Source organism: Rhinolophus ferrumequinum, chromosome 2, assembly GCF_004115265.2.
Source record: "Rhinolophus ferrumequinum isolate MPI-CBG mRhiFer1 chromosome 2, mRhiFer1_v1.p, whole genome shotgun sequence".
Lineage (NCBI taxonomy): Eukaryota > Metazoa > Chordata > Mammalia > Chiroptera > Rhinolophidae > Rhinolophus > Rhinolophus ferrumequinum.
The window spans coordinates 38,580,116-38,599,921 of record NC_046285.1 but is presented as its reverse complement, the minus strand read 5'-3'; the positions used below and the strand labels follow the sequence as shown (position 1 = coordinate 38,599,921).

The window sequence follows — 19,806 nt, the reverse complement described above, 5'->3', positions numbered from 1 at the left end:
TCTTTGCTTTGCTTTTTTTTCTTAATAGCATATTCTGGAAACCACTCCATAGTATATTCTGGAAACCACTCCATATCAGTCAATAGAGATATTTTTCATTCTTGTGTTTACAGCTGTACTGTACTCCATGTTGTGTATTTACCATAGTTTATTCAACCAATCTCCTATGTTTGGACATTTAGATCATTTTCAATATTTGGCAACTACAAATAACACCGCCAAGAATAATCTTGTGCATACATAGTTTAATGTCGTTAGAGTTCAGCTTCCGGGTAAATTCTTGAAGAGGAATTGCTAAGTCAAAGGATAAATTAATATGCAGTTTTGTTCAATACTGTCAAATTCCGCTCCATAGTGCTTGTGTCATTTTACATTCCCTTCAGCAACATGAGACTGCCTGTTTCCCCCATCCCTGACAACAGAGCACATGGTCAAACTTTGGAAATTCTTGTCAAGTGAATGGGGAAGAAATGATGTCTCAGTCAAGTTTTAATTTGCATTTGTTAATATGGATGAATTTTACATTTTTTTCAAGTTTTTAAAAGTTATTTTTATATCTTTTTGTAAATCATTGGTTTATATATTTGCCCCATTTTTTTCACAGGAGTTTTTAGCCTTTTTATCCTCAGTGTTTATACGTTTTTTTAATCACCTTTTTCCTGTGATATATGTTGTGAATATTTTCACCTAGTTTATCATTTGCCTTTTGACTTTGCTGTTTTTCATACAAATTGTTTTTATTTTTAGTAGTCAATCTTATCCATCTTTCCTTTCATTGAACCTGGATATATATATATATATCTGTAACTATATATATAGTTACAGTAAGTTATATTACTGTAACTATATATAGTTACAATAAGTTATAATATGTATATACTGTATAGAGAGGGTGCCAAAAAATGTATACACATTTTAAGAAAGGAAAAAATTGTATTAAAATTATGCTGATGGTAAGCACTTTGAGCATCACTTTTAATTGCAGAAGTCAAATGTAACTTGTATTCATCTTTTGTTATCTGTATATATTATTACAATTTTAATATAGTTTTTTCCTTTCTTAAAATGTGTATACTTTTTTTGGCACTCTCTGTACATATAATATATGTGTATGTATGTATATACTATAACCAAAGTATAGTATATTCTAGAATACACATACTATTCTATATTCTAGAATATGTATGTGTATATATAATTCTATAGTTATAATATATATACACCATAACAATAGTGTACGTATGTATGTATATAGATATAGCTATATATAAAGACTTATAGATACAGATATGTGCACACATATTTTATATATATTATATATATTATATTATTTTATATATATTATATATATAATATATATTCTATATTCTAGAATATTTTAGAATATTTTATATATATTACATATATAATATATATATATTCTATATTCTAGAATATGTATGTGTATATATAATTCTATAGTTATAATATATATATACACCATAACAATAGTGTACGTATGTATGTATATAGATATAGCTATATATAAAGACTTATAGATACAGATATGTGCACACATATTTTATATATATTATATATATAATATATTATTTTATATATATTATATATATAATATATATAAAATATATATATGTGTATATGTATATGTATACATATTATATATATATATATACATATAATATATATATATAAATGTTCCATTTTCTCAAGAGTTTTCAGAAGGAATGGGCATTGAATTTTGCCAAAGTTTTTTAAATCATCTATGGAGATGAATCTTATGGTTTTCCTCCTAAACACCATTTATATAGTGAAGTATATTAAGAGATTTTCTATAATTGAGCCCTACTTGCATTCCTGGCATAATTCTCAGGTAAGGTTTTCAAGTCCCATATCTGTATCTCAGATATCAGTTCTGGTTCTCCACTGCAGTGTCTTTGCCTCTATTCATGGCCTCCTTTCTGAAGCCTTAAAACAGCATTTATCACACTTTGTTCTTGAAATGATAGTCTGTTCTGTATTCTTTTCTCTTTGTTGTGCATACTTTAATTTCATAGATATCACACTGTACTGTATTTATTTGTTCGATGTTTGTCTCTCCCATTAAACTCTATACTCATTGAAGGCCTGGAGTGATCCTTACATGTTTTTTATATCAGTTTCTTGAGTGTGAAATGTAAAAGCCCCAGACTGGCAATCCAAAAGAGGTACTCAGGAGCAGTGCTTGTCATACATTTCTGTTAACTAGCCACAGAAATTAAAATCAATTCCTATTTATAATTATGTCAGATTCAGATCTTTGAATCCGTGCAAAACTTTATATATAAGAAAAATCCAATGCAACCCAATTATCTAGAAGAGTGGAAGTACACTAAACCCAAACTACTGGTCCTACCATAGACAGAATTCTCAAATCTCCATTCCTCTTCCCATTCAGCATCAACAGATATACATGTCTTGAAGAGAGAAAGTGCAGAATAGAGGTTAACTCTCATATATGGTTCTCAGTTCCACTATCAAATTTCTCTTTATAGTTCGTGCAAATTTTGCTTCATCCCATCCACTCTGTCTTCCCAGCATTTTTGAGTATTTGCTGGTGATAGCTAAATACTGTAATCAGTTTTATGTGGTGGTATGATTTCTTTGGACAGTAAATAGGGAAATGTCTGACACAACTAAGGGCGAATGTGCACACGTTTCTGACATTTATCAAGGGTAGCTGGATGTGATCCCATCCATGTTCTCTTCTTTATGTTGTGCTCTTGGGTTTGTTACTCTTCCCCTTCATTCTCTTAAGTGTTCCTCCCTATAATCATAATCTCAGAGAGCCTTTGAGCAAACATGGGGACTCTGCGTGAGCACACCAGGCAAAGAATATAACAGAGGTGAGAAGGGTACAAAGATGCTGGGTGGGGAGAAAATGTAAGATTCGATTGTTCTCATTCCTATGTTAATCTGCACCCAACTGAGATCCAGACCCATTGCAGAAGCAGCAGACAGGGTTTAAGAGTAATTTCAAGTGCTCCCTCGCTCTGATCTTGCTTCAGGCCATATTTTCCTACTCCCTAGTCATATTTTCCCAGCTGTACCATGGAGCCTTGGTAGTAATCACAAAATCCAGGAAAAAAGACCCTTTGCAGGAGCTGGGAAATAAAATGCCCAGTTGCCACCATTTCACCATGTGTTTCTGGATGGAACATCAGCCCATTTCTGCCAGTTAATGTCTTTTTCTCCAACGGTGGTAAGTTTCACTCACCACTTCAGCTCTCTCTGTTGGACACTTAAGCTTCAGCTGGTTGACACAGCCATGACTACTGCTGTCAAAAACTCAAGCTATGTATGCGTATGTCAGCCCTCAGGGAACAAAGTCTCTTTCCAGAGATTCAACCTTCAGGTTCAAGCCAAAGCCACTCTCCTAAATCAGAGTGCCAAGAGGGCTGCCTTCCAATACGTTTTCCCCTGCTCAGAGCCTCTGAGACAATGTGCTTTTCATTATCTCTGGCCTTGGTTAGTTTCTTTAAACTTTCTTTCCAGCTTCTGATCTTGATTACTTTCTTTTCATTTTTCATTTCCTAGTAATTTTTTCTTGGCCTTCCCACCCTGAGGGCTCAATTATTTCTACTTTTGTTTTCTGTCCATGATTTTTGGAATATACATCCTGGGCATTAAAAAAATCAATAGTTGCTTAAATGTACATCAAACAGCTCTCATCTATAGTAAAAGGAGATAGAAAAGTAACTAAATATCATGATATAATGAAGATTCATCACACTCTGGAATGGAAATCAGGGAGCTGGGCCATCATTTTGCTTCTATCACTTCTAATTATGTGACCTTGGGTAAGTCAATTTCACAGAGCCTCTAACTCCTTATTTGTAATGTGACCTCTAATGCACAACTTGGTCAAATATTTTAAGATTTTAAAGATCTGTACTGCAAAGTTAATTTGGTCAAGCCAACCATATGTTCTTCAGTTAAAACAAAACATGCTGAATCAAAGGAAAGACTATTTTTGACTGAGGCACACATTTTATCTCTTACCCTAGGCACCTGAATATGAGCAAAAAATATGCCTACCTCTGGACTTACATGTATAGGTTAAAGATGGCTACAATAATGCTGTGTTGTACGCCACATTTTCAGTGGCATACAACAATATTTAATTTATGTACCTTTGAGGGAGTCTGGAGGTTGGTTGATCTAAATTGGGCTTGGCTTGGGTGGTCCTACTCCTCTCCATGAGTGTCTCATCTTCTTCTTGGAGCTAGTAGGCTAGTCTGAAAATGTTCTTCTTATAGTAGTGACAGAGAAAAGGAGAGTGAGTCTACTAATATGTGCACCTTTCAAGCCTTGGCTGACTCATATCCATGATATTCCATTGTCTAAAGCAAATTACACGGCCAAGCCCCAAATCAAGGAGGGCTCATGATACAGGTGGATAAGCAAGTGAATAGTTTTGAACAACATTCTAACACACCGCTCTTTGGCAATGAGTAATGAAAAGGCTTATGTATGGCTTCTCAGTGAAAATAAAGACTGTGATGAAGACATGTGGAAACTTTAGGGATTAGGGTCTAGTGTGCTACTTTTCCTCCTATGAGATGTAACTGAATGTACTTTGTGAGAGACGAGTTGCTGGTTTGAGACAGCCTTGATGAACTTACTTGCACACAATTTTAAGGTACAAGTAAAACTGTTATTTTAGTCAAATGAGGGAGGTCAAGATGGCAGCACTGCCTGAACAGGATCTAGAGCCCCTCTATTTTGCAGGTTTGTGAAAAATTCCTCTGAACCACTAGTGGACCAAGTATCCCTCCGTGAGTAAGCACCTGCTCATTCTGTTCAAGTTGGAGATGATTTTGCAAATACTCAGCAGGACTTATTTATACAATCAAAAAAGGGTGCTTCAAAGAGGAGCTAATATGTACAAAAACACTGTGAGATACCTGTTATATGATAGATTGAAAAATCCCATGACTTATGTTGTATTTATGTATGTAAACTGGCTACAACAATCTAAACATACTCAAACTCTTTCACTTTTTACCCCAATACCTCCACTTGTATTCACATCTCCTAATGAAATAGTAAAGTAAAAGCACAATGACCTTTACACAAGTTACCAATGATTAAGTTGTATTAAATAAAAATAACTGCACATGAAGCAATAGTCATATATATGAAGTTAGTCTTATTTCTTTCTTGAGAGTTAATGAGGAATTGAGGGTCATTAGGGCAGGAAAACATTAGTTTATTTTTCCATTTATTGGGCTGTATTAGTTATCGATTACTGTGTAATACAGCATACCTAAACTTAGTGGTGTTAAATAGTAAGCATTTATTACCTCACATCGTGTCCGTGGGCCAGGAATTCAGAGAAGTCTTAGTTGGGTGGTTCTGGCATTTATAAGGTTCCAATCAAAAGATCAACCGAAGCTGCAGTTATCGGAAGACTTGAGTGGGAGCTGGAGGAGATGCTTCCTAGATGGCTTACTCGCATGGCCAGCTAGTTGATTCTTGTTGATAGGAGGAGACCTCAGTTCCTTGACAGGTGGACTTCTCAACAGGGTTGCTTGAGTGTCCTCACAACATGGCAACTGGCTTCTTCCAGAGTGAGTGATCAAAGAGAGATCAAGGCAGAGGCTACAATGTCTTTTATGACCTAGCCTAGGAAGTCACACTCTGGTCATTTCTGCAGTATTTTATTGGTTATACCAGGTCTGGGACTGGTACTAACTAACAAGATTCTGTAAGTGCATGATCCTGAATGTGAATATCTCCTTATATTTTACACACTTGGTATCTTGCTTGCCTTATGCTAGTCCTGATCAGCTATACAAGCCATCAGTATTCAGTGTCAGAGGGGAATATATAAGAGGCAAGAATCATGGGGGAACATCTTGGAGGCTGGCTATGAAAAAAGTTAAGGACTTAACCAAGATTCTAATCAGCGAGAAGGGACTTCCACTAGTTAAGCAGTTCTCAGCTTTGGCTGAACACTTAAATCATCTGGGAGTGCTGAGGCCTGGACCTCCCTCCACGGAGATTCTGATTTAATTGTTCTGGAGGGATAGCCATGATATTAAAAAAATTCTCCAAGTTATTTTCATATGCAGTCAGGGATAAGTACACTGCAAATGAACTAAAGGTTCTTTTTGAGACTAAAGTCCACACAGAATTTGCTCTCGTATATATCAGTAACATCTGCTCTTCCCTTCTGAGACAGATGTGTGGTGAGGTTTAGAAGGACAAGGGACATCAGTAATTTATTCACTCACAAACTTTTTCTGAATACAGAGCAGGTCAGGCTGACTAGGTTTTTTCCTCATCACCTATATGTTCACTTTGAATTGTTTTATAAAAGATTGAGATGAGCAGGGTTAATTCATCCACGCTAGTTTGACTTGAGGCTCTTTGTTTGTTTCAAGATATATCAAAACAGGCAGATTGGATGACCAGGAAAGATTCCAGATGAAAAAGAGAATAGTGGGAATTAAATGAGTTCAACTGGGGTTAGAGTATCTTACGTACTTATATAACAGTTTGCCAGTGGTTTGATAGCCACGCATGCGCTTGCATGTGTGTGGGCACAAACGTAAAGCTGAGAATGAGATCACTGTTCGCTCATATTGATCCCTCCTCATCCCATGGGGCAGGATCCTGGGCTGAACATGATGAGAGGAAGGGTGAAAGAGGATTTGAACTGGGTTTTGGTGCAAGATATTCTGTTCTCCTCCAGTAAAAATAAACAACAGAATTTCAGTATGAAGACTAAGTCTACTTTCCCATTATTTGCAGCTCTTGCTAGAACTTTCACATTTTCTTCTTGTAATTTTCCTTGGGAATGCAGCAAACCTCAGAGATTATCATGATTTTGACAAACAGTTTAGAATGTTGGCAGAAGCCCAGAGAAGAGAATCTGGTACCAATATATGTTTGAAACCGTTGTCATCACCTCAATCAGAGAATTAAAATGAAAACTATAAACACTGCAAGTATTTTTTAATGACAGCAGCCTAATTTGCACTTCTTACATAAGCAAGAACATTCCTCGGATTGCATGGGGTGTCAGCACAACACCTCTCATTCTTGTTTAAAGGCATATGCAGATGAAAGGGGGTGAGTTGCTGGGAAAACAGGTCATTCTCTTCTGATGTTCATTTCAGCAGCAGTAGAGTCTTGGCTAGAAGGTGAATATTTAACAATGCACAATATCTATCTTTTCAATAGGATTCTAGCAGAATTTCATTCCATGGCAAATCTCAAAAAGGACTAGAGTGTCTCCATCTCATGAAAAGGCAGATCACTTCCAATGGACTCTTGAATGCAAGTGTACTTGATGGGAGGTGGAGGTGGCTTGAAAGGTGGGGGTCTTTCCATGCTACAAATAAAACATTGCTCTTTCAATGCTAAGAATGTGAGGGGGTGACTGAAGGACATAAACATACATATATACATATATGTGTATATATATGTATATTTATATATATATGTGTGTGTGTGTATACACACACACACACACACACACACACACACACACACACACACATATATAATATTCCTTTAAAGTAGGAAACAGAGAGAGAGACATGTCCTATTAGTTCTCTCAGAATTTTCCTGGCATAACTTTCTGCTTATTAGTCTTAACATGATAATATCACTAATTAATATTTAATACTATTTTATAGTTTGCAAAGCATTTTTATTACAACATTATTTAACTTGTACCAAGAAATTGGATATTACTGTCACCATTTCATAGATAAAAATGAGGCTCAGAGGTTTTAAACAACTTACTCAAGAGAAACAGACCAGCGATAGGTCTTTTAACCAGAACCTACACTCTGCATTGCAATTGCTTCCTAACAGAAGTGTGTCTCTTATGCGAATTAAAACATCCCTTCAGACACAACATTTTAAAATTCAGGGACCAAAGAAGACGGAAGCTTTTCAAATAGTCCTTTGCCAACCATACCCCCAGTTCACTCATTGTGTACTGTGAGGATACGGTCACAGTGGGAAGTACGGCTTTTCTGAATCCCTGAGGTGGTTGGTGCTGGATGGAGAGTGCTAGAAGCCCTTCTCTTTTAGTCCATGAACATTCTGAATGTCATCTCTGTGTAAAGTTTTCTATTAGCACAACTCATTTCTTGTCTGCAATGCATCAAGCACAGGTGAGTATGGGATTTAGCTATACAAATGCTCCAGCCCTCTTGATATTAAGAAACAGAAATATATATGTGAGCATATTTATGTCTGTGACTCAAACACTTCCACCCGTTGTCTGTCAATTTACAGCACCTGAACTTCTCCAGATGTATCTATTAATATATCTATCTATGTATCTATGTATCTATCTGATCTCTCACCTCTGTATAACAGATATTTGAATACAGAACAAAAAAACCCACATCAATTCAGATTTTCAGACCCCCATTTTCTCATTTTAATATAAAAATCCCTAATGCCTATTACCTGGCTTTCTGATGTTTAGTGGTGACAATATATATCAAAGGTAGATAAAGTTCTAAAAAATTTGTGCTTCCATTTTTTTTTCAGGGAAATTATACATTTCTCAAGGTCATATGATGGCCAGAGGGTAGCACTGGACAAGAAACCAGAATTTCTGACTACTGTTTTAGTGTTTTATTCACCATGAAGCACTTCCTGCACAGATTTACAGAGTCTTCAAGGACACTCTAAGGAAAGCAGAAGAAAGCATTGCACAGTGGTCAATGTTATCTTAGTAGTCGTAAGACATATGGAAGATCAGCTCTATGCCTTACGAGAGTCTCCTCTAATTATGGTCTAATTTGGAGTGATCCCAAAATAGCCAAGTCAGAGAAGTGAAGCTTGACCTTACATGTCATTTCAGACTGCCGAGTGGAGGGAGAAAAGTTCTGGAAAATATTTCAGTAAGACAAAAAAAGGGGTAACCAACTGTTTACTTTCTTTTCCTCTTGGGGAAACAGGAAAAGGGCAGTAAAAGCTCATTCTGCTGAAAAGCAGCTGGAGATTTCTTAAAATTACCTTTCTCACTCAATTTCACACTTGAGTATCTAGGCCCGGGTAGGCCTAGGCAGTTCAGAGATGCATGAAAAGGAAAAAAATAATTTAAGATTAAAAGAAAAATTATTTTCAATTCTGAGGTGAAGCTCAGTTTTTATTTCATGTCCACTGACTTGTTTCATCTGATGAGTGTTACAGTGTAGGCAAGAGGGGATACCAAGTCAGAAGTTGTGCATCTAATCCCAAGTGTGTGGTGCTGAGAAAGCTACATAGCCTCTCTGAGCTTCTCTGGGCCTTATTTCCTCAGTTAAATATAAGAAGTACTCCATATAGGAATGATATTTAAAGTGCTGAGTGAATATTGCGTACTGAAAAAGTAACTGTTTTTGCATATGTCAGTATACTCACATTTCTTTTTGGTATTGACACCATTTTCTCACTCCAAGACCAAACGATGCCAGGCAGAAAAAGAGCAAAGCTGCTACAATAACTGGCCAGGACATTCCATCTTTGGTCTTAGTAACAATACCTGAAAAGGGGAGGAAGAGAGAGGAGGTTTAACACCAAACTCTGGCAACTGGAAACCAGGATTAATTGAACTATTTCACCTACCGAACATGTTTTCTCTAAGGCTCATGAGATGTTCATAAACCAATCAGGCTCTGGGATCATGTCTATACCTTGTTCTCATTTCTGGCTTAGCATTTACACAATTACTTTTTTAATGTGAATGTCTTTCTTGTTAGAATGTTCTACAACTGATCTTTCCTTTCATTTTCCCAAGGCCCGGGATAATTCCTGTCACATGGTATCCAATGAAATGTTATTTGTAAGCATAAATAAATAAAAATAATAATCTGTAAATTTTGTATTCCAAATTTATTCTAGTAAAGAAAACTTTATGTGTGAAGCCATGGTCTAGTTTTGGATTTTCTTGTTCTTGAATGAGTCATTAAGTGCTTTATGGAAGTGTGTTAGGAAGGGCAAGAAAGAGTATAACTTTCCAAAGCTCCGAAAGGTCAAAGCTGAGAAGGCCTAGCTAAGACCTATGGAATTGTAGTGCTGAAAGGACCACCATCCAAGGCTTCTCATTTTAATGTCACTCAAGGAATCACATCCACGGTAGAGGCTTTCTAATCCTTTTCTATTGCGCTCTCTCTTTTTCTTTCTTTCCCCCTCCCTCCTAGCCATTTCAGCAATAGAAAGGGGAGAAGGAGCAAAAGGGGTAAAACTGAAATCGGTCGGTTTTGCTGTTTCTGTGGTCTGAGAGGAGGAAGTTGAAAGTAAAGGGCTGGCTAAAATTATATTGGTGAGTAATCAATGGATTGATTTTTCTTATCCACGCTGACTATACCCAGACTCAGCTCACTCATTAAATTTCTAACATTTGAACACTAAATCAAACTGCATGAATCAAAGACTTTCAAATATTGTGGATTCTAGACCAGAAGCAATATAATATCACATTCTGAATGGTTTTACTTTTTCTCTAACATGAAGAAAGAATTAAGAAAATTAACTCTCTTAAGAAATAAGATTCTCTGGTTCTACCTGGCAGAAAATAAAAGGGGCTATTTATAATTACATAGTTACTTAATTTTTCCCTTTTCAACTATATTTTATGATCATATTAAAAATTCAAAGAGCACAGAAATATAAAACTATGATGAAAAGGAAGTGTCCTTACTGCTTCAGGTGCCAGTTATCCATACTAGACAGAGGCAGTAACTTTCAATTGTTAATTAAGTCCCTTACCAGAAATTTTCCATGCATACGTAAACATACATATGTATCATGAATATATATCCCTTTTATTACAAATCGGGTACATTATACATACTGTTCTGTCCCCGGGCTTCTTTCTCTTAAAAATCATTCTTGGAATACTTTCTCAAAAACATATATAGGGATTTACTTCATCCGATTAAATGACTGGCTAGTTTCCCAATGTACAGATCTACCATAGTTTATTTAATTGGTCTCTTACTTTTAGGTGGTTAAATTGTTTCCAGGCTTTTGCTATTTCTAACAACATTCCAACGAAATTCCTTATACATTACACATAGACCTTCAGCTCGTTAGAGTACATAGATCATTAGGGCAAAAAAGTGCATTTTTACATCAGAATTATCTGGATTGATTTTTTTTATTGTTTTAACTAGATTATAAACTGCTTGTAGGTGGAGACTAAGGTTTTTAATTTCTTTTGTTGCCTAGATTTATCATACTGCTTTTCATACAGCAAAGTCTGAAAAATAAATAAAAGAGAGAGACCAGCTGAAAAACTGGATTTAAAATGTTAGTTACCAAATCTTTTCTATGTTTTACATAGTTTGAACTGCAGCTCCGTGATGCTGTCATGTGAACATTAGTTATCAGTACGGAAGACTTTTTCTCTTACATACACATCCAGGGATTTGCGGTCTCCCTGATGCTCACCCTACTTCAGCCCTGTCACAGCGGACACTGACGGTACTCTAGAAGCTCACCTAGTCCTATAATATATGTCATATAACCATGTGCTACTGTGTATGTACAGCTGGCTAGAGAGCTCACAGTGATTCAAACCACTAGAGTATCACGATCACAAAAGACGGCCAACTCAGGACTACACAAAATTCCGTTTTAGTCAAGTTAAAATTTACTAGGCTCTACACTAGTAATACTGTGGGATATAACATTTTGCTCGCCAAATTTTAGAGAAATGAAAGGACAAAAGGTTTTAAATAGGTGTTATATCAATGTTTACACATTTTCTCCCAACCAAATCTAGAAAATGAGACCACTGACTTCAATAATGTTTTAGAGGAGAAGCAGAGCTCCCATCTTGCCCCCTTTCTGAAGGAGAAAGTTCGTGAAGACACCAATGACTTAAAGAGATATCGGTAGGCCCTCAGTTTGGAGCTCTGTTGCAGTGTTGTATGCAGGATGATGCTCTAATTATCTGAGGACTGTACCACCTTCAATTTAATAAAATAAGCTGAGTACCCAGGTGAAGAGTTCATTAGTCAGGTGAACACACCTTGAAGTAAAAGAGTTGATTATGCCTCTGAATTTACAATAAAAACCAGGGAGGGTTTTTAAACACTGGGAGGGTCCTAACTTTATTGAATCCCTTGCTCTCTTAGGATATAAAACAAGGGATTATATTTAGCATTGACAAAATTTTATTAGTTGAATTACAGGAATATTCTTTGTTCCAACGATCTCTTTCTTGCCTCAGACTATATTTTCACAAGACTTAAATGTTTCTCACTACTTTTCACCTGGCTAATTCTTATTCATTTTTCAGATTTTAATTTAAATATATTCTCAGAAAGTTCTTTCCTGTTCCCCAATTAAAATCAGATCTTTCTGTTAGACTCTAACAGCACTTTGTATTACATCACAGCATTTGTCACAAATAAATTTAATGGTATGGTTACTTATTTACTATATATCATCTCTAATAGATTATAATCTTCAGGAAGCCAGTGTTTTCACTGTCTACCAAATAACTGGCACTGTGCCTAACAAATGGTAGACAATAAATAATTGTTAAGTGAATAAAACACAAAATCCAAAAAATAAATGGCAAATGACTCACCAGTGATATGGATGTAATTATTTTTAGTAGATCCATTGGCAGTTGTAGGAACTTCTGAAAATGCTTTGGTTGTGTTGGTGAAGACATCATCTAGGGATACAAAGGGGACATCTGAACTGATCATAACAGTTATCTCAACCTGATTAAATGGTGGAAAATTATGATTGGATTTCACTTGTTATTAGAAAGAGCTTAATTGGAATGGCTCAAATGCTCTTAAAATATCACGTGTAAAGTTTACTAAGGACCAATCTACAGCAAGGTTAGGATCCTAAGGTCCAACAGCTACCAAAAGAGTGAAATTTCCTATTAGTTTATTGAAAAAAAGAGATGCTGTTTTGCACACACAACAAAATGATATCTGTTAGAGAATCTCCATAAGAAATTTAAGTGGTTATGGTAAAATGCCTTAAGTGAGGGTTATGGAAAGATGAGGCCTATCCCTATTCCACATATCTGTATTTCATAACAGGGTATCAGAGGTCCAGCCAATCAAAATACTGATTCTCCTCACTCTAATGTGTTTGAAAACACCAAAATAAATTTTCTTTGCAATGTTCAAGTAGACAAATCCATGCTGCTGAATCGTTCCATTTTCCAATGGAAAAATAAAACTTAAAATACATTTTAATGGATATAATTGACCAAAGAAAAATATTATATAGATTTCATTTTTAAATGAAGTAGAGAAAAAAAAAAAACTTGGTCTCTATCATCTTTGAGAGGTTCGGAAGAATTTTGGTTTCATTCATAGTCATTTTCATCATCACTGTCATTTTCATTATCAAGAAGCACGTTTAAATACTTATCTGAGATTGGCTTCTTATCAGTCCTTGTTTTTCCATCTTTGCCCAGATAAAGCAGATCACTATCTTCCTTGATCCTAAGTCTTCCCCAAGTACTCACCATAAAGTGTCGATCCTGCACTTGAGGGGGATGAACTGGACGTTTCACTGGGCATCGATGAAGCTGATAAAGTAAAAACATATTGAAAGAATTGATCTGTGCAAGACCAGTTATTTTCTCTTCTTGACTTTTAATTGAATCTAATAATTATGAAAAAGGGATATTAATGAACATTTAAAGCAAGGTCATTTAACCATACATGCATAGAATGTCTGAAAATAAAGTGGGAGTTCAGGGCATGCTGTGTCTCCATGTCTCTAACAGGGAAGGTTTTGATCATAGCCACTTCGGAGAAGGAAGAAGGAATGGAGGGAAAACACTAGCAGAGGTTCTTACAACCACAGAGAATGCGTTGTGACTGTTCTCCTGTCCATCCCATAAATGAATTAAAAGAATAGGAGAGAACGAAAGCCCAGGTGTGTTATGGTGGACTTTGATCACTAACAGGTGGAAACAGGACTTTTGAAGACTTTGGTGGAACATGCACAAGAGAACAAAATAGTTTGTATTTGTGGGTAAACTGACATTCTTGTTTAACTGTGAAAACTGTACTGTGTTAATAGTGAATTATCAGACCCCTATGGTCACAGGCCTGTTAGCTGCTGAGTGAGCCCTTCTGATGCCTTCAGAGGCAAACCTTCCCTTTAAGTGGATGGCAGCAAACTCAGGCAGCACATACGGCTTTTGAAATAGATCTATCAACTCATTTTGTTTAGTTTCCCATCTCTGGCAAGAAAAATCTACTTCTTGGCCAGCTCCACATATCTTTATTTGATAACAGGCCTATAATGTGATGTCAAGTAAAATAACTATAGTAGTACATGAGTGGTATGCTCATTTATTTAATACATTAGCATACATGATTTTCCAAGTCAAGTGCTTTCTTGTGTGCTCAAACCAAAACAAACAAGCAAAACAAAAATAAAATAAACATTTAAAAAACCCCTTAGCCCTCCCCTTTCTTGGTTTCTCCCTGAATGCCAGTGGCAGTTGCAGCTGTAGACAAAGGTATGTCATCATATTCTTCAAAAGAGGTATACTTCAGTGCCTTCCAGGGATTGCTCACAGGACAGTCTGTCAGAGCTACTTCCACGTGGAGTCACCCCACAGTTAAGCGTGGTTTTGTACATAGCTATTTTGAATTTGACTAGGCCAGGGAGATGTTTTTTTGTCTTCAATATAATTCTCTGACCCTGCACCTGTGATCTTGACTATTTTTTTGTTCTAGACAAAATACGAAGGTCTATAGATGATGATGGACTGATAAATTTTTTAATGCCGATTTTTTATGGTTAATCCATTAAGTCAGGAATTTGACTGACAAAGAACAACAACTATAAAAATAAATTGGGGCACAACACAAGGGTCACCTTTGGAGCACATGCACAGGAGAAAGGGGAAGTGGTGCAAATCAAATATAAAGGACACATACGACATAAGATCACCCAGCAAAGACCGAGAACTCTAGGGGATCTATCTAATACATTGAAGCAAACAGAGAGTCAGCCAGAATGGGGAAACAAAGAAACATGTCCCAAATAAAAGAACAGAAGAAACATCCAGAATTGGAACCAAATGAGTAGAAGTAACCAAGCTATTAGCGTCAGAGTTCAGAACACTGATAATAAGAATGTTTAAGGAGCTTAGTGACGACATAAAGAAGGATAGAGAAATCATAAAGAACAACCAGTTAGAACTAAAGATTACAATAACTGAAATACAGAACACACTTGAAGGAATTACCAGCAGGTTAAATGAGGCAGAGGATCAAATCAGCAATTTAGAAGACAAGTTAGCGGAGATCATCCAAGTGGAACAAGAAAAAGAAAAAAGAATAAAAAACAATGAAAATGGTTTTTAAGAGATCTGTGGGATAACATCAAGTACAACAAAATGCACATCAGAGGAATACCAGAAGGTCAAGAGAGGTAACAAGGGATCGAGAACATATTTGAAGTAATAATGACCGAAAACTTCCCTAACCTGGTGAAGGAAACTGACATACAAGCCAAGGAAGTGCAGAGAGTTCCAACCAAGATGAACCCAAACAGGTCCACATCAAGATACATTAGAGTAAAAATGACAAGTTTAAAGACAAAGAGAGAATCCTACAAGCAGCAAAAGAAAGACAGCGGGTTATATACAAGGGAACTCCTATAAGACTATCAAAGTACTTTTCTACAGAAACTTTGCAGGCCAGAAGGGAGTGGCAGGAAGTATTCAAAGTGATGGAAAACAAAGGCCTACAATGTAGACTGCTTTATCCAGCAAAGCTATCATTTAAAATTGAAGGAGAGATAAAGAGCTTCCCAGAAAAGAATAATCTAAAGGAATTCATTACCACCAAGCCAGCAATGAAGGAAATCTTAAAAGGGCTTCTGTAAACAGAAGAAAGATGAAAACAATCTAACTAATGAACACCAGAAACACAAATAACAAAATGGCAATAACTGTACACCTATCAATAATCTTTAAATATAAATGGATAAAATGCTCCAATCAAAAGATATAGGGTAGAAAAGACTGAGTGGATACGAAAACAAGACCCTTGGATATGCTGTCTACAAGAGACTAACCTCAGATCAAAAGACACACATAGGCTGAGAGTGAAGAGTTAGAGTAAGATATTTTATGCAAATGGAAATGAGAAAAAAGCTGGAGTTGCAATATTTATATCTGACAAAATAGACTTTAAAATGAAGAATATATTAAAAGACAAAGATGGGCACTACATAATAATAAAGGGCTCGATCTGACAAGAGGACATAACCCTAGCAAACATCTATGCAGCCAACATAGGAGCACCTAAATATATAAACAGGATATTGACTGACATAAAGACAGAGATCAACAGTAACACTATCATAGGAGGGGTCTTCAACACACCACTGACAACAAGGGACAGGTCCTCCAGACAGAAAATAAATATGGAAACAGTGGCCTTAAATGACACATTGGACCCGTTGGAATTAATCGCTGTTTTCAGAGCATTTCACCTCAAAGCTACAGAATACACATGGAACATTTTCCAAGATAGACCACATGTTAAGTCACAAAACAAGTCTCAATAAATTTAAGAAAATTGAAATCATACGAAGTGTTTTCTCTGACCACAGTGCTATGAAATTAGAAATAAACTTCAGGAAAAATATTGGAAGACACAAATACATGGAGGCTGAATAACATGTTACTAAATAATGAATGGGTCAACCATGAGATCAAGGAAGAAATCAAAAGATATCTTGAGACAAACGAAAATGAAAACATGACGACCCAAGATCTATCAGATGCAGTGAAAGCAGTACTAAGAGGGAGATTCATAGCAATGAAGACCTACCCAAAGAAACAAGAAAAGTCACAAATCAACAGGTTATCCTTACACTTAAGGGATCTGGATAAAGAATAGCAAAATAAGCCCAAAGGGAGTACAAGGAAGGAGATAACAAAGATCAGAGTGGAAATAAATGAAATAGAGACCAAAAAAAAAAAAAAAAAAAAAAGCAATACAAAAGATCAATGAATCCAAGAGCTGGTTTTTCAAGAAGATAAACAAAACTGACAAACATTTAGTCAAACTCATCAAAAAAAAAAAAAAAAAAAAAAGAGGACCCAAATTAATAAAATCAGAAAGGAAAGAGGAGAAGTGACAACAGACACCATAGAAATACAAAAAATTTTAAGAAATTACTATCAGCAACTATTTTCCAACAGATTAGATAATCTGGAAGAAATGGACAATTTTCTAGAAGCATACAACCTTCCAAGGCTAACTCAAGAAGAAACGGAAAGCCTGAATAGACTGACTACCACCAGGGAAATTGAATCAGTAATCAACAAGCTCCCAACAAATAAAAGCCATGGGCCAGATGGTTTTACAGCGGAATTTTACAAAACAGTCAAAAAAGAATTATCACCTATTTGCCTCAAACTATTCCAAAAAATCCAGAAGGAGGGAAGGCTCCTAAACACTTTTTACAAGGCCACTATCACCCTGATCCTCAAATCAAACAAAGACATTACAAAAACAGAAAACTGTAGGCTGATATCCCTAATGAACACAGATGCAAAAATTCTCAACAGAATATTAGAAAAGAGAATTCAGCAATACATTAAAAAGATCATACAACATGATCAAGTGGGATTCATTCCTGGTATGCAAGGTTGGTTCTACATCCGCAAATCAATTAATGTGATACATCACATTAACAAAATGAAAAATAAAAATCATATGATCATATCAATTGATGCAGAAAAAGCATTTGACAAAATCCAGCAGCCATTTATGATAAAAATTCTTAAGAAAGTGGGAATAGAAGGATCATATCTCAACACAATAAAGGCCATATATGACAAACCCACAGCTAACATCATACTCAATGGGGAAAAGCTAAAACCATTCCCCTAAGGTGTAACAAGGCAAGGTTGCCCACTATCTCCGCTTCTATTTAACATAGTGCTGGAAGTTCTAGCCACAGCAATCAGACAAGAAAAAGAAATAAAAAGCCTCCAAATTGGTAAGGAGGAAGTAAAATTGTCATTATATGCAGATGACATGATACTATACATAGAGAACCCCAAAGACTCCACCAAAATACTATTAGAACTGATAAATGAATTTAGTAAAGTAGCAGAATACAAAATTAATATTCAGAAGTCAGTTGCATTTGTATACACCAATAATAAAATATCAGAAGGAGAAATTAAGAAAACAGTCCCATTTACAATTGCTTTAAAGACTATAAAATACCTAGGAATAAATTTAACCAAGGAAGTAAAAGACCCGTACCCAGAAAATTGTAAGACACTGAAGAGAGAAATTAAAGAAGATACAATAGATGGAAACACAAACCATGCTCATGGATAGGAAGAATTAATATAGTTAAAATGTCCATACTGCCTAAGACAACATGCAGATTCAACGCAATTCCTATCAAACTACCAACGACGTTTTTCACAGAAATAGAACATATAGTTCTAAAATTTATATGGAAGCATAAAAGACCCTGGATAGCCTCGGCAATCTTGAGAAATAAGAACAAAGTGGGAGGTATAACGATACCTGACATCAAATTATACTACAAGGCTATAGTAATCAAAACAGCATGTTACTGGCATAAAAACAGATACATAGATCAATGGAACACAATAGAGAGCCCAGAAATAAATCCATGCCTATAAGGTCATTAATCTACGACAATGGAAGCAAGAATGTACGGTGGGGTAGAGACAGTCTATTCAATAAATGGTGCTGGGAAACTTGGACAGACACATGCAAAAAAGTGAAATGGACCACCTCCTTACACCATATATAAGAATAAATTCAAAATGGATTAAAGACTTAAATGTAAGATCTGAAACCACAAAACTCCTAGAAGAAAATATAGGAGGAAAGTTTACAAACATTACCCAGAGTAATATTTTTATTGATATATCCCCTTGGGCAAGCGAAGTAAGAGAAAAAATAAACATGGGATTACGTCAAACTAAAAAGTTTTTTCACAGCTAGGAAACCATCAATAAAACAAAAAGGGATCCTACTGAATGGGAGAAGATACCTGTCAATGATATATCTGATAAGTGGTTCATATCCAAAATCTGTAAAAATCTCAGTCAACTCAACACCAAAAAAAAAAAAAAAATCCAATTAAAAAATGGGCAGAGGACATGAAGAGACATTTTTCTAAAGAGGACATACAGATGGCAAACAGACATATGAAAAAATGCTCAACCTCACTAATCATTAGAGAAATGCAAATAAAAACCACAATGAGATACACCTCACTCCGGTCAGAATGGCTATCATCAATAAATCAACAAACAACAAGTGCTGACGAGGATGTGGAGAAAAGGGAACCCTTGTGCACTGTTGGTGGGATTGCAGATTGGTGCGGCCACTGTGAAAAACAGTACGGAGGTATCTCAAAAAATTGAAAATGGAATTACCTTATGACCCAGCAATTCCATCTCTTGGGTATCTATCCAAGAATTCCAAAATGTTAATTCGAAAAAAAACTATGCACCCTTATGTTTATTGCAGCACTATACACAATAGCCAAGACATGGAAACAACTGAAATGCTCATCAGTAGATGACTGGATTAAGAAACTGTGGTATATTTATACAATGGAGTATTACGCAGCCATAAAGAAGAACGAAATCTTACCATTTGCAATGATATGGATGGACCTAGAAAACATTATGCTAAGTGAAATAAGTCAGACAGAGAAAGACAAATACCATATGTTCTCACTTACATGTAAATATAAAGAATAGAATAAATGAACGAACTAATCCGAAACAATCTCAGA

The 19,806-nt window shown here is 35.8% G+C and overlaps 1 protein-coding gene across 1 annotated transcript in view; it reads right to left on the bottom strand.

Annotated features, from left to right (window-relative positions):
• Positions 1–6,982: 6,982 nt before the first annotated feature.
• Positions 6,983–19,806, bottom strand: part of CD96 (CD96 molecule) — an 89,911-nt gene continuing 77,087 nt past the window's right edge. The window contains exons 11-14 of the mRNA XM_033091779.1: positions 13,499–13,561; positions 12,593–12,682; positions 9,415–9,535; positions 6,983–7,378 (exon numbers count right to left, since the gene is read on the bottom strand). Coding sequence (XP_032947670.1) covers positions 7,270–7,378; positions 9,415–9,535; positions 12,593–12,682; positions 13,499–13,561 — 383 coding nt within the window. The 3' untranslated portion in view covers positions 6,983–7,269. The remainder of the gene's footprint in view (positions 7,379–9,414; positions 9,536–12,592; positions 12,683–13,498; positions 13,562–19,806) is intronic.